General features: G+C 50.2%; 1 protein-coding gene across 2 annotated transcripts in view; it reads left to right on the top strand.

The window, feature by feature from the left end:
• The window catches only part of SFMBT2 (Scm-like with four mbt domains 2), a 193,835-nt gene that overhangs the window by 99,989 nt on the left and 79,960 nt on the right, over window positions 1-13,886 (top strand). For both annotated transcript variants that reach the window (XM_021065007.1, XM_021065006.1), the window contains exon 7: window positions 3,572-3,669. In XM_021065007.1, coding sequence (XP_020920666.1) covers window positions 3,572-3,669 — 98 coding nt within the window. The remainder of the gene's footprint in view (window positions 1-3,571; window positions 3,670-13,886) is intronic.

Here is a 13,886-nt window from a genome sequence, read left to right on the forward strand (position 1 = left end):
CCGTCTATATCTGTGCCTATACCTGTGTCTACACCTACACCTGTACTTGTATCTGGGGGGATCAGGTGAGAGCAGGCGTCCTCTGCAACGGCAGCTCTTCAGTGTCTCCTTGCACCAGGGCACTAACCCCATCCTGGGGCCCAACTCTCACCCCCTCAAGACCCCATCTCAATCTCGTTACTCCCAGAGGCTCCAGCTCCAAGTACCGTGCCAGGGAGGGTGAGGGCTTAGGGCTTCGACATAGGAATCTGGGGAGGACACAGCACATTCTGTCCGTGGCACTTCCCAGTGTCTGCTAAGGACCACAGGCAAGCCTTTCCTCACGGGCCAGAGCCTGGTGGAGAAGGAGGGTGCCCACCCTCCAGGCCCTTGTTGGCCCGCCTGCGGGGCTGTGGATGCTGTGGTCCCCCCTGCTGCAGCGCTCACTGTGACGCGGCTGCCAGCACACACTCATTCACTTGGACTTCTGGTTCAAGATGAATCAGGAGGGTTCTAATTGCTTATGACTTCCTCAGCAACAGAAATTGACATGATACCCTCGATTAAACTGCCTGCAACACGATCATTTTAAGAAAGTGTTTTATGTTCTTCTAATGGTGCTATTTATTGTCCATAAACTTGCGGTGAAACCGAGCGCCTCTCCATCTCATGAAACACACACTTGGAATCGTGACAGTGTTCTCTGCTTATTAAACTAGGCGATGTTTCACTTCAGCAGGTGGTTGAGCAGAATGACAAAACTGCAGTTGATTTTCACCTTTTAAGGCAAGAAATATGGAGTTCCCATTGTGGCTCAGTGGTTAACGAATCCGACTAGGAACTATGAGGTTGTGGGTTCGATCCCTGGCCTTGCTTAGTGGGTTAAAGATCCAGTGTGGCTGTGAGCTGTGGTGTAGGTCGCAGATGCGGCTCAGATCTGGTGTTGCTGTGGCTGTGGCGTAGGCCGGTGGCTACAGCTCCAATTGGACCCCTAGCCTGGGAACCTCCATATGCCGTGGGTGCGGCCCTAGAAGAGACAAAAAAAAAAAAAAAGAGAGAGAGAGAGAAGAAATATGCCCTGCCAGGGGGTTAAATTCCTTGTTTAGAATCCTCAGCATGAAAACAAAGACTCTTAGGACTGCAGGACAGAGATAAAGTTCCCATGGAATCTCCTAGGAGGCTCCATCCATTCAGGCTGCTGTAACAGAGGACTGCAGACCATGTGGCTTATAAACAAGAGACACTGATTTCTCAGTTCTGGACGCGGAACGTCCACGGTCAAGGTGCCAAGGTGCCGGCTGATCAGAGTCTGAGGAGGCGCCTTCTCCTGGTTTGGGGTCGGCATCTCCTTGCTGTGTCCTCACCTGGAGGAGGCAGCGAGGGGGTTCCCTGGGGTCTCCAGTTTAAGGGCACTAATCCCATGATGAGGGGCTCCTCCCTCGTGACCTCATGACCTCCCAAGGGTCCCCTCCTAATGCCATCACCTGGGGTGTGTCAACATGTGAGTTTTGAGGGGTGTACAGATTTAGATCGAAGCATCAGCCTTCTTATGATGACACTTGTCTCTGCTTTGGTGGGACAGACGTGGCCTCAGGTGGACTCAGCTTTCTGGGAGATGTGGCCGGTCCACTCCTGCTCTGCCAGGTCTCAAGGGGAAGGGGCTGTGAGCATCCCTGCAGGGTTGCTGAGTTCTGAGCTGGTCTCTGCCCGTGTTGGATTTCCATTGCTCCGGCTCTGAGTGATTTTCTAACCGTTCTGCTCTGCCCCTCTTCTTGTCTCAGGGGCTCCCTCACCCCCAGAGGCCTCCCTCACAGGCAGTGGGAGTTCAGACACCCACACAAGGGACTTTTTTCCTTCTTTCTCTCCCTGTGTGTCTGGGGACCCTTCCTTTGTCTTGTCTTTGCAATCTGCCATCCTCTCCCATGACTTCTTGTTCCTAGCCTGTGGGGGTCCAACTCCCCCATCGCCCTGCTTCCAGAACCCTGGAAACGTGGGTCTGTTTTTGTCCACTCGGGAGGTCCGGGGTCCTGGTTGCTGGTTCCTGGCTGACCCCCTCCAGTTGGTGTCCTCTGGGCTCTGCTTCCTAGAACCCTGCATTGCCTTCCTCTTCCCTGGGGTTTCGATGCTGCGCCCCTGAGCGGAACCGTGGGCGTGTAACTCTTCGCCCTCTCGGGATGGTTTGGAGGGCGCTGTGACCTGGGCCCTCCTCCTCCTTTGCGGGATCCCGTGAGAGGCGATGTCTCTCTCGGGACCTCCCTTCTCCCCTGCGGCAGCTGGAGGAACGGTGCGTCCATTCTCTCCAGGGGATGGAGAGGGGGAAGCTCGCTGCGTTCCCCCACTCATGTCTGCTAAGACCAGGGGTCACGGTCTGTTTTTGTTCTGATGCAGCAACGCTAGGTTGAGGAAGAAGATCCTGCAGAGGTGTGAGGGCATAAATGAAAGGCTAGAGCGGACTGTGAACAGTACGCACAGGGAGAGCCCGTCCTGTCATTCATCACCCTTTGGTGTGTCTGACGATGAGCACTGACGGGCGGTGCATTGATGCCGGACACCTTCCCGCAGCATCTTCCGCGCCCACTGCAGTTAGGATGGTCTGGAAAGACTGAATGAGCTGCTAAAACACAGGCGCGTTCACCCTCAAGGTGCGCTCAGAAGCTGTGAGCTTGAAAATAGATGATGGCGTGCTAAAAAGCAGACGCGCGAGGAATTAAACATAGAGCCCCAAAGGCTTCGTCTTGCCTTTTAACTGTGGCTTACATTCATATTTGTATCCTAATCGTTGGTCTGAAGTAGCCTGGATTGACACAGCGAGGGTATAAACTTACCTACTCCGAGTGAGTGCTGCTGCGCCTATTTTGATAAGGTCTTAAATCTGTTGAGATCAGATCGTACAGTTGGCCTGCGGTTTCAGCAATCAGGAAAAGCAGTGCTCAGTGATTTTGTTCTTTGAATTTTGCAATCAGACCCTGTCACCTCCTTCTGTCAATTCCTGTCCTCCCAGCGCTTGGGGGCAAAATGAGGGCAAAGTGTGATGTATTAGCCACATTTCAAGAGTAAATATTAAACTTGGTTGCTAAATTTTAATCTCCCTTTTAATAATGTCCTGATGGACGTGGACTCTTTTTAGCATATGAGAGCTTAGAGATCGCATGGAAAATATGCTGTAATAACTGAAAACTCTAGGCAAGAGTTGTTTCTAGTTTAGAAAGCTATCGGATAGTAAGTTCTTCACCAGTGCCTGTTACTGCCCAGGTGATGTTTGGAACTTGGGGCAGTGGATGGATCCTGTGACTGATGGGATTTATACCATTAAATTACGTGCAGAATGCCTGCAGGATGCACGCACATGCTCCCTGCACAAGAGCCCTGCTAAGTTCATTCTTCACTTCTGATCGCGGAATCCCAAGTTGCTGTTTTAACTTTCGGGAAATCCCTTTAGCAGGTGGCCTTTTATGGCGGGCAGGGTGTCAATTCTTACGGTCGCTGCGCCCGCTGAGTTCATAGGACATCCCGGGGAGGAAGAATCCAAGAAGGAACCACCCCGTAGAGGATCTCAGCCCTCAAACTCGTATGTGATTTGCTGTTGCTACAGAAATCTATCCTTTGAAGACGGACTCAGAATGGAGATGTTCTCTGGAGAAATCTCTTATTGATGCCGCTAAGTGTCCTCTTCCAATGGAAGTCTTTAAGGTAAGACGCCAGGGCAGAGCCGTTTGTTTCCCGTTGTCGCGAACACACTGTGTTAAAAAGTTTCCCACCTCGCATCACCTCCCACTCTTTCAAAAGCTACCTTGGTGGCCGGTTTTCATTTTAAATGTGTAAAACGTGAGCTGTTCGGGGTCCTCTGGCTGTGTACCCGTTTTCCAAGGTAACACCTAAATCCTACTCAATAGTTAACGAGGACATTGCAAGATAACCTGAGTCTTGGTAACATTTTTTTCAGGTTTACAGTCTTGTCTCCGTCATGCGATATCGTAGAAATCTTATTGTCGCCCTCTCTCGCGCCTTAGTAAAGAATAAAAGGAAACTAGAGCAAGCCTAATTTTATTCTTTTCTTGGTAAAAATGATACAAAATGATGCTTCTCGGGATGGTTCAGTTTTTTTGGATGGCGAGAAACATGGAGCGTATCTGGTGGGTATTAGGCTTTTTTCCTAAGAGATGATGAAAGAAACTGTCCTGCGGCTGACACAGGGTGCCAGGTTCTTGGCACTCTTCAAATTACGCTTAAAATGCCTGTGGTGGAGACACTTGTCCTGGGCAGGAGGGGCCCCTTCAGGAAGAGGCGCTCATAAAACAGTGTCTTCCTCTCCGTGGCTAAGCAGGTGGGAGAGTGACCCCACGTGGATCGTTTCCTGGGAGACCCGCGGGGGTGGGGGGGGCTGACACCTGCCTGCTTTTCAGCCCCGGGGGCCGGTTCCTGCAGGGCTGGGAAGTTTCACGTGGAAAATGAAATTGAGCCACATCCACAGCAAGAGTGTAAGGCTTGGGCTGGGCGCTGGTGACCCAACCTGCACCTCAGCAGTGACTGGAGCCGCTGCAGAGATGGTGCTGAATCCTTACCTGGATGAGCCACAGCGGGCACTCGCACGTGCTCTCCTATCCCTGCGTCTGTGATGGACACGTGATAATGTATACAGTGGACATGGTAGGGTTGCTTCCCTTAATAATTTTAAACGTCCACGTCGGATCCCTTGCCCTTGAAAAAGTCAGTTTCATTTAAAAATCTATTCTAAACAGATTTACTTTGAAGTGTGTTATGCACGTACATTTGAAATATATTATACAGGTGTGAGGAGTTGAAGGGTCACAGTGCAAATACAGGTCACCCTCCGTCCCTCCTGCAGCAGGATGTGGCTGCCCCGAGTGGGTGGCAGCATCCTCTCTGTTAACCACTTCCTTACCTGTCCTTGTAGCGTTACCACCTCTCTGCGTCCTTACCATTACTGAACTCACTCTTGACACCTCGCGAAGCAAGACCAGCCCTGTTTCAGGAGAGGGCGTTTCCCGGCTCTCTGGAGCGGAGCTTGGCTGGACAGTGTCTGGGTACCAAGCGGGCCTCCGGTCCCACCGTTGATGGGGAATTGAGTTGGCGCAGTCCTGAGCCGTCCTTAGGGAACTGCCCTTAGGGTCGATGGCCAACCTGGAGCATGAACTCCAGGTCTCCAGCATCCCGTGGACACGGGGACAGGAGTCCGTGGCTCTCCGTGCTCTGCTTCTCTGGCCCCAGGGGTCGGGACAGGCCGAGCACAGCCTTTCTGTGCAGTCACACGAACGTCTCATCTGCAGCGGCAGCGGGGCCTCCAGGGGGCACTGGGCCCTTTTTGGCGGCTCTCAGCGAGCAGGTGTCCTCACCAGTCTGGGTCCCGTTCTTGGGTCCTTTTGTCTTCCAGTTACAAAGATGATAAACCGTGGCGACGCTTGTGGGTCCTGGAAGCCTCTGCCCTGTTTCCTCCTCCTCGAGTGGCTGAAACGGTCGGGCTCCTGCCCTCGCGCTTCCCTGGGAGGGAGTTTGGATACGGAATTTTAGGTCGCTGTCATTCTGCTCCCGAATTTGGAGGGATCGCGCCGCGTTGCCTTCTCTCTCCGGCATCCTGGTTCTCTCCCTCTGCTGTTCTGAAAGGTCACAGCAATTCACCTTTGGGGACCTCTGTTTCCACCTAGAACGCAGGGAACCCCGGGCGTCAGCCACTCAGGCCTTCGATGTGGCCATGCTTCTTTTATTTTTATTTAAAAAAATTTTTTTGTTATTCAAGGTCCAGCTGCCAGTGTTTCCTAGGAGCTGAGTGGCCAGAAGAGGGCTTCCGCTCAGAGTTCCTGTGTTCCCACACCCACAGGCCAGGGACCATCTGTCATATCGTTTCAGAGGACTCCGGACGAGGCCAGGGGGTGCCTGGGTCTAACTGCTTCCCAGACAGGTCCCCACGCTTCCTAGGTTATCACGTCCCACTCACCCCCAGTTTCAGAAACACCTACTTCTGAGCCTCATGGAGGTTCTACTCTCTGCCTTGGGCAGCGTCTCAGCTTTTCTGCAGGAGGCCTGGGGTTAGGGTCTGTTGAGCGTGTTACACTAGTTACTTCTGGAGTTCCCAGTGTGGCTCAGCAGGTTAAGAACCTGACTCGTCTCCATGAGGATGCAGGTTCCATCCCTGGCCTCACTCAGTGGGTTAAAGAACCAGGGTTGCTGCAAGTTGCAGTGTAAGTTGCAGAGGTGGCTCGGATTTGGCATTGCTGTGGGCTGTGGGATTGGCCAGCAGCTGTAGCTCTGATTCAGCCCTTGGCCCAGGAACTTCCATATGCCACAGTGTGGCTGTTTTTTTTTTTTTTTTTTTTTTTTAAATAGTTACTTCTTGCTCATCCACATTTTAGCTTCTATTCTTTAGTTACTGTTTGAGTGGGTTTGTGTCCTAAAAACACTTGACTATGATTTTGGTTAGAGTTGAGGAGGAGGTTACTGTGAGAAAAAGAATGTAGATATATGTGTAACTGGGTCACTTTTCTCTACAGCAGAAATTGACAAAACATTGGAAATGAACTACAATAAAACAATTAAAAAATAGTTTAGGAGGAAGTGAAATTAGTGTGGGGCTTTCGTCTGCCGTCTTCATCTTCTGCTCCTGTTTTAAAAGGCTTGGATCTGGGACTGTAAGGGGGGAGCCCCCCACATCCTTCCAGGAGCTGGGACTGCAGGGGGGAGCCCCCCGCATCCTTCCGGGACGCATCTCTCTGGCACGACCTCCGCGTGTCCCCCGCTCAGGCCGACGCTGTGCTGTGCCCCTCTGTTCCCCGGGCACCCTTCCCCTGCCCACTGACCATTTGTCTGGCCTACAGATATAACCTCTGTATCAGTTTTGCTACTTTTGTTAAACTCCTGTTCATCTTTCCACTGCAATCAAAATCCTTCCCTGGACTTCAGCCTCTGACCCCAGCTCAGTGACCCTGAGCCCTATTAAAGGGCTCCTCTGTTCTGCCTGGTCGCTTGGGTCACAGTTAGACTTTGTCCTTTGTGCCGTTCCTGGTATAGGAACCTTCTCGTTGTGCCTCACTTTGCGGCTCCTGGAAGGCGGGGGCCATGTCTTGCCTGTGCCTTGTTCTATCCACTCAGTGACACCTGACGCCTTGGCTATGGTCATACGCGACACGTATTTCTCAAATACAGGAAGGAATTCTTGGCTGTATTTAACTGATTTACTGGAAATATTTTGAGTTATCAAAGGTACAGATTAACGGAATGTGCAGACTTAGTGTTCAGAACTATGAACCTGAGACGCAAACAGCATACCCCGTAATGACCCCACCCAGTGAGGTTTAAAGGTATAATGACCTCACTCGGTAAATATTTACTGAGCAGCTATTCTCTCCAAAATGCTGTTGACCTGACTCTAGGCTTTTGCAGTAGTTTGCATTTTCCTCCAAAATACAATGCCCTCGTTCCTGCACGTTAATATTTTTCTATTTAGATTTCTGCCTGTTATTTTTATGGAGTACTTGAGAATTACCCTCCTCCTCAGCGTTGTGTTTATAATTACTAGCTGCTTTAAGAGCAGATACTGAGTATTTCTATGTCTCACGGGGCCCTGGGATTTATGGAGCAGGTGCTTAGGCCATGAAAAGTGGTTGCATTGAAAATTCTCTGTTCTTTTAAGCTTGTGAGACCCTCTGATAAATATTTTCCTTGATTTCAATTTGATGGAAAAGAAAAAGGGGCAAATTTCCGAACCAGACTTTGGGAGTGAATATTTGTGCCCTGAATTTCGAAATCTGAGAACAGCTACGGTGCTAGTTTCCTGAGGCAGTTGTAACAGCTCCCCTCAAACTGGTAGCTTACCCCCGCAGACATTGGTTCTGCTCTGATTTTGGAGGCTCGAAGGTGTCAGCAGGGCCAGGCTCCCTCTGACGCCTTGGAGGGAACAACCCCCACCCCCACCCCGAGTCTCTTCTCACTTCGGGTGGTTGCCTGCACCTTCCCCTGTTCTCGGGTGTGGCAGCAAAACTCGGTCACCGGCTCCGTGTTCACTGTCGCCTTTTGTCTGCGTCTGTCCCAGTGTCCTGCATGGGACTCTGGAAATCCCAGGGGGGCCTGTGCTACTGCGCTGTGACTGCAGCTTCACTTGCCTGCATTCGCCACGCACCCAGCCAGGTCACACTTGTAGGCTCTGGGCGGCTGTGCCAGGCTTTAGGGGGCACCGTGCAACCTCGTCCAACCACCTTTGCTGTATGTACAGGGATGTAAAAAATCACATCGTCGTTTTCTACCGAGGGACTCCGCTTCCACGGAGGTAAATTACAAGTTCAGAGACGTGGCGGGGCGGGGGGTTGGCGTGGGAAGAGGCTCCCACTGTCCCAGCCGTTGTTTCGTTCTAATAACTACAAGAAAGGAACTCGGCCTCTCGCGTTTCTAGCGGATTCAGCGAGTGGCGTTGTCCTGCAGGATCCACAGAGGGAAGTAACCCGTGTGTTTCTCTGGCATTCCTGCTGGAGCATCACTGTTTCTCGGCAGGCAGACTTATTTCCGTTCCTGTCATTGCGATGCCCTGTATATCTTTGGATTCATGTGGGGTTTGTCCTGGATGCACGTTGTGGAAAACTGCCACATTATTCCCGGGCAGAGGTCACCAGCTAAGCACATCTAATGGTTGGAGATGACGGCATGGTATATTTCGGAGCAGTTCTTTTTATTATTTTACCCTTGGGAACAAATGGCCGTTTAGTAGAATGAATCTCATTAGGCTGCAGCGTTTGTCACCTTGGCGGCGTGTGACCGTATCTGCGTTGGTATCTGTGTATTCATGTCTGTAGGTGTGATCTGATTTTATTAATATGCAGAATTCCTCATCCGTCAAGAATACAGATAGTAACGGTGTAAAAGCAAGCTTATGATTAGTGTTCCTGCTGTTATTTGCTCTTTATTTGAGAGAACATTTGAATGACTTTCAGAGCCATGTTTTACTGAGAATTCTGACTTCTCTTACTTGGAAAAATGCAGCTAATTTCAAACTGTGCATTCAGAAGAAAATAATTAATGAAGTGAGAGTGCCCCCAAAGGGGCAGACATTACTTTTTTTATTATTGAAAAATAAACAATGAAAAACATTTTTTCTTAAAAACCAGTCTCATTTTTAGAGACCTAATAGATTTACCAAAAGCAATCCATATATCAATATTAATTTATTTAAAAAATACGAAGTACATATTCCTGTACTGTAAATCAGCAAGGTCTCTCATGAGCTTTTTTTAAAAAAATTTATTGTGTCACTTTTGCAAGCTGTCATTTGGTTAACTTGTGACACATCCCACTATGGAATAAAGTGGAAAGCCCCTGTCTCAGTAAAAGTTTTTAACTTTTGTCTTCACCAAGGATGACTAGGGTAGGTTTCTCTCAGAGTGTGTTTTTATCTTGAAAACTGAAGTTAATACAGGGCTAATTCAGTTTTTTGGCGAGGGATTTCTCTACTGCTTCAGTTCTCATTCGCTAAGTATTTACTAAACTATAAGGAGCAGATTTAGGGAAGAACAGTTAAGTTTTAAAAATAGAGCCAAAGTTCCCATTGCGGCTCAGGAGTAATGAATCTGATAGTATCCATGAAGACGTGGGTTCGATCCCCTGCCCCACTCAGTGAGTTAAGGATCCGGGGTTGCTGTGGGCTGTGGTGTGGTTCCCATATGAGGCTTGGGATCCCGTGTTGCTGTGACTGCGGTGTAGGCCAGCAGCTACAGTTGCCATTCGACCCCTAGCCTGGGAATTCCATAGGCTGCTGGTGCTGCCCTAGAAGGACAGAAAAATAAAAAAAATTTTAAAATATAAAAATAGGACCAAGAGAGGCTACTTAGTAAGAACCTAACTATAATTAATATAGTATTCCGTGCGTCACTCACGAGCCTTCTGCAGTTACTGCTATTTTTTATTCTTTGCAATTCAGTTCTTGTACGTTGTAATCTACATTTGTGACCCCTCTTATGTGCAAATGTTCAATTATAGATGTTTCCCTGACAACTTGTTTCCACATCAAAAAGATCTACAATTAAGAAGTGGCGGTTACTGATTTTCCAGGCAACTGAAACCCAGCGTCTCTCCCTATCCGGAGCACAGATATGTAGCCCAGGAGATGCTCGGGCGTTTGAGCTCACCTCCCTTGGGACCCCCTCTTGTGACTGCAAGGAAAGAACATTATTCGAAATGTCACTAAAATCCATGCTTCGTCTTAGCCCCTAGAAGGAGTGAAATTGTTTGCATTTTTTTTTTTTTTAATTCTGTTAACAAAAAAGTTTAAAACCGGAGTTCCCTTCTTGGCGCATCGGAGACGAATCTGACTAGGAACCATGAGGTTGTGGGTTGGATCCCTAGCCTCACTCAGTGGGTTAAGGATCCGGCATTGCCGTGGGCTGTGGTGTGGGTCATGGGCTGTGGTGTGGATTGCAGATGCGGCTTGGATCCTATGTTGCTGTGGCTGTGGCGTAGGCCGGCAGCTGTAGTTCCCATTAGACTCCTAGCCTGGGAACCTCCATATGCCGCAGGTGTGGCTCAAAAAAGCAAACAACAACAAAAAAAGTTGGGGTTCCCATTGGGGCACAGCAGAAATGAATCTGACCAGGAACCAGGAGGTTGCCGGTTCAATCCCTGGCCTTGCTCAGTGGGTTAAGGATCTGGCATTGCCGTGAGCTGTGGTGTAGGTCGCAGACGTGGCTCGAATCTGGTGTTGCTGTGGCTCTGGCGTAGGCTGGCTGCTACAGTTCCAATTAGACCCCTAGCCTGAGACCCTCCATATTCTGCAGGTGGGGCCATAGAAAAGACAAAAAAAGAAATCGAAAACCTCAGTGTGTGTGAAATGCCAAATAATATTTAGAGATTTGCAGCAGAGTCCAGGGAGCTCTAAAGAAAGTCCTGAGGCGGGGTGGGAAACCTTGGCCTGCCTCCTGTGTCAGATCTGCTCACAGGTAACTCACCAGGACTCAAGGACGGTATAATCCCGGTTACAGTTTATTGCAGTGAGAGTTAAGGCAAAATCAGCAGAGGGACAAGCCTCATGGGGTGAGTTCTGGAAACCCCCCTATGCATTTCCAAGAGTCCCCTCGCAGAGGAGCTGCGGGACACCCCTGATTCCTCCTGCAGCCTGTGGGGCCACTGTGTGCTAGGGGAGCTCGTGAGAGACTCAGTGGTCGGGGCTTTCATGGGGGGGGCCGCGGCCCTGTGTGCACCCTGCCTGGTACGTCCACAACTTCCAGACTATTAGTGGGAAACAAGAGGTGTTAGTGTAAACCTGTGGCAGGTGCAGACCGTCGAGGCACGTGGGTCCGTCTCACAATTAAGGAAGTTTTTTTAAAAATTTCATTTTCATTAGCGTATAACTGCTCTACAGTGTTGTGTCAGTTTCTGCCGTACAGCATGGGGACCCAGACATATATATACATTCTTTTTCTTTTTCCTTTTTTTTTTTTTTGTCTGTAACACCACAACCATGGCATATGGAGGTTCCCAGGCTAGGGGTCGAATTGGAGCTGCCGGTGCCGGCTTACCCCACAGCAATGCGAGATCTGAGCCACATCTGTGACCTACACCATAACTCACAGTAACGCTGGATCCTTAACACACTGAGTGGAGCCAGGGATCGAACCTGCATCCTCATGGATACTAGTTGGGTTTGTTACCGCTGAGCCACAATGGGAATGCCCATTCTTATTCTTTTTTTTTTTTTTTTTTGTCTTTTTTTGTTGTTGTTATTGTTATTGTTGCTATTTCTTGGGCCGCTCCCGCGGCATATGGAGATTCCCAGGCTAGGGGTTGAATCGGAGCTTTAGCCACCGGCCTACGCCAGAGCCACAGCAACGCGGGATCCGAGCCGCATCTGCAACCTACACCACAGCTCACGGCAACGCCGGATCGTTAACCCACTGAGCAAGGGCAGGGACCGAACCCGCAACCTCATGGTTCCTAGTTGGATTCGTTAACCACTGCGCCACAACGGGAACTCCCCATTCTTATTCTTATATTATCTTCCATCACGTTCTGTCCCAAGCACTTCTGCCCTTGCTGTCTTCAGGTGGCTGCTGAAAAGCCAAATCCGCCCTCACCTCCATCCAGCCTCCCAGCCTGCTCTGCATTTATCCTGACATAACTGTCATCGGTTTGTTCTCTCTGCCTCTGATCTGTGCCTTCCACCTGGAACGGAAGTGCCATGAAAGCAGGTTGTTTGTTTTCATAATGCTGGTACCTTGGATGGGACAGGGACATAGTCAGCTCTCAGTAAGTGTTCTCGAGGGGACTGCTGAACAAATAGGTACAGTGAGGTCCGCGTGGATGTCTGAGAGCTCAGGAGAGGCTGTTAGAGTGGCTTAAGGGAAGTGCCTCCTGCACGAGCAGTTCTCAGCACCAGGAGGGGCTCAGTTGCTTCTCTTAGCGGAGTTCGGTCCTAAGCTGGTGTGCTCGTGAGCTGCTCACGTTCCCCGTCAGTTCTTGGGCGAAGAGGCGGAAAGAGCTGAGCACACCAAGGAGGAGAGTAGGATGAACTGAAATTAAGGAGACACTGATGTGTTAAAACCCCCCTTCGCGTTCTGAGATGTCCCACTGCCCATGAACTTACAGGGTCGATAGGTGCTTCTTGCTGGAAAGGACCAGAGAGAAGATGGGGTGTTGCCCGGGGCTCTTCCTTCCAGAGCATCCTTCCAGATGCTTCCTGCCCCAGGATCTCTCAGGGTCCTGATGATAACGGTGATATGTCAGGTGTCAGGGGCTCTGGTGTTAGGTATTGTTCCTTCCTTAAACCGATAGATAGGTCAGGGGACACACAGGGAGGTTAAGGAGCGCCCCTGGAGGGAACACGTTAGCTTAGGGGCAGAGCTGGCCTGACACGACGGGTTTCTGCCTCTGGCCCCTGTTTGTCCCGGTTGTGCCCGCCTGATGTCAGACGCCTTTCCACGGATGTGATGGTGGCTGTGAAGGGAAGAGAGGCGGTTGGTAGTGAGGTCCTGAGGCTTCTGGGTTGCTTCCGTTTTATTGGAGGCTGGGGAGGGACGCGATTTTCAGTGGGACAAGGACACCTGGGACGTGGGCTCTGCTCCCCTCCTGCTGCCTCCCTGACCAGTTCCCAGGCAGTACCTGTGGCTCCCGCGGAGGTTAAAGGGAGCCGAGGTCATGACACCTGAGGCTGTGCCTGGGTCAGGACTCACAGCAGAGAAAGTGTACCTGGGGGTTCCCGTTGGGGCTCAGCGGCAGTGAACTTGACTAGTATCCAGGAGGATGCAGGTTTGATCCCTGGCTTTGCTCAGTGGGTTAAGGATCTGGCATTGCCCTGAGCTGCGGTATAGGTCGCAGGCATGGCTTGGCTCCCGCGTGGCTATAGCTATGGGGTAGGGCAGCAGCTGCAGCTCCAATTCAACCCCTAGCCTGGGAACTTCCATATGCTGCAGGTGTGGCCCTAAAAAGAAAAAAAAAAGTGTACCTGTCTTGGTACCTGGATAAAATACCCAGTCTCCTGGAGTTCCCTACTGTAGCTCAGCCCCCGGCTTTGACTTAGGTAGCAGTTGAACAGATCCAACATAATGTGTCCAGAGCTGATTCGCCTTAAAAGTGCCTTTGGCATCTGTGAAAAAGGGCTTCCAGGTTACATCTGGTTTGGTTCCGTCTCAGGCGATGCCTGGCTCACTTTCTTCACTGCTCTTTGATTTCCCCACAAGTTAATTAATAAACAGAGGGAAGAGACAGCAGAGAGGAGGGTGATTGTTTAAAAAAAAAAAAAAAAGATGCTGCATGTGGCTGCTGTTTTTTTACACATACACATAAAGGCATTCGGTGCACGTATTTCTTTTCTGTTGAGACTGTTCAGGCTGTGCTCACGGCACCCTGGACACTCCACATCTGTTACTGCTTTAGCTCTCTTCAGCTTTGAATTATGTACCTGTTGACGCGATGGG

This window comes from Sus scrofa, chromosome 10 (assembly GCF_000003025.6).
Source record: "Sus scrofa isolate TJ Tabasco breed Duroc chromosome 10, Sscrofa11.1, whole genome shotgun sequence".
NCBI lineage: Eukaryota > Metazoa > Chordata > Mammalia > Artiodactyla > Suidae > Sus > Sus scrofa.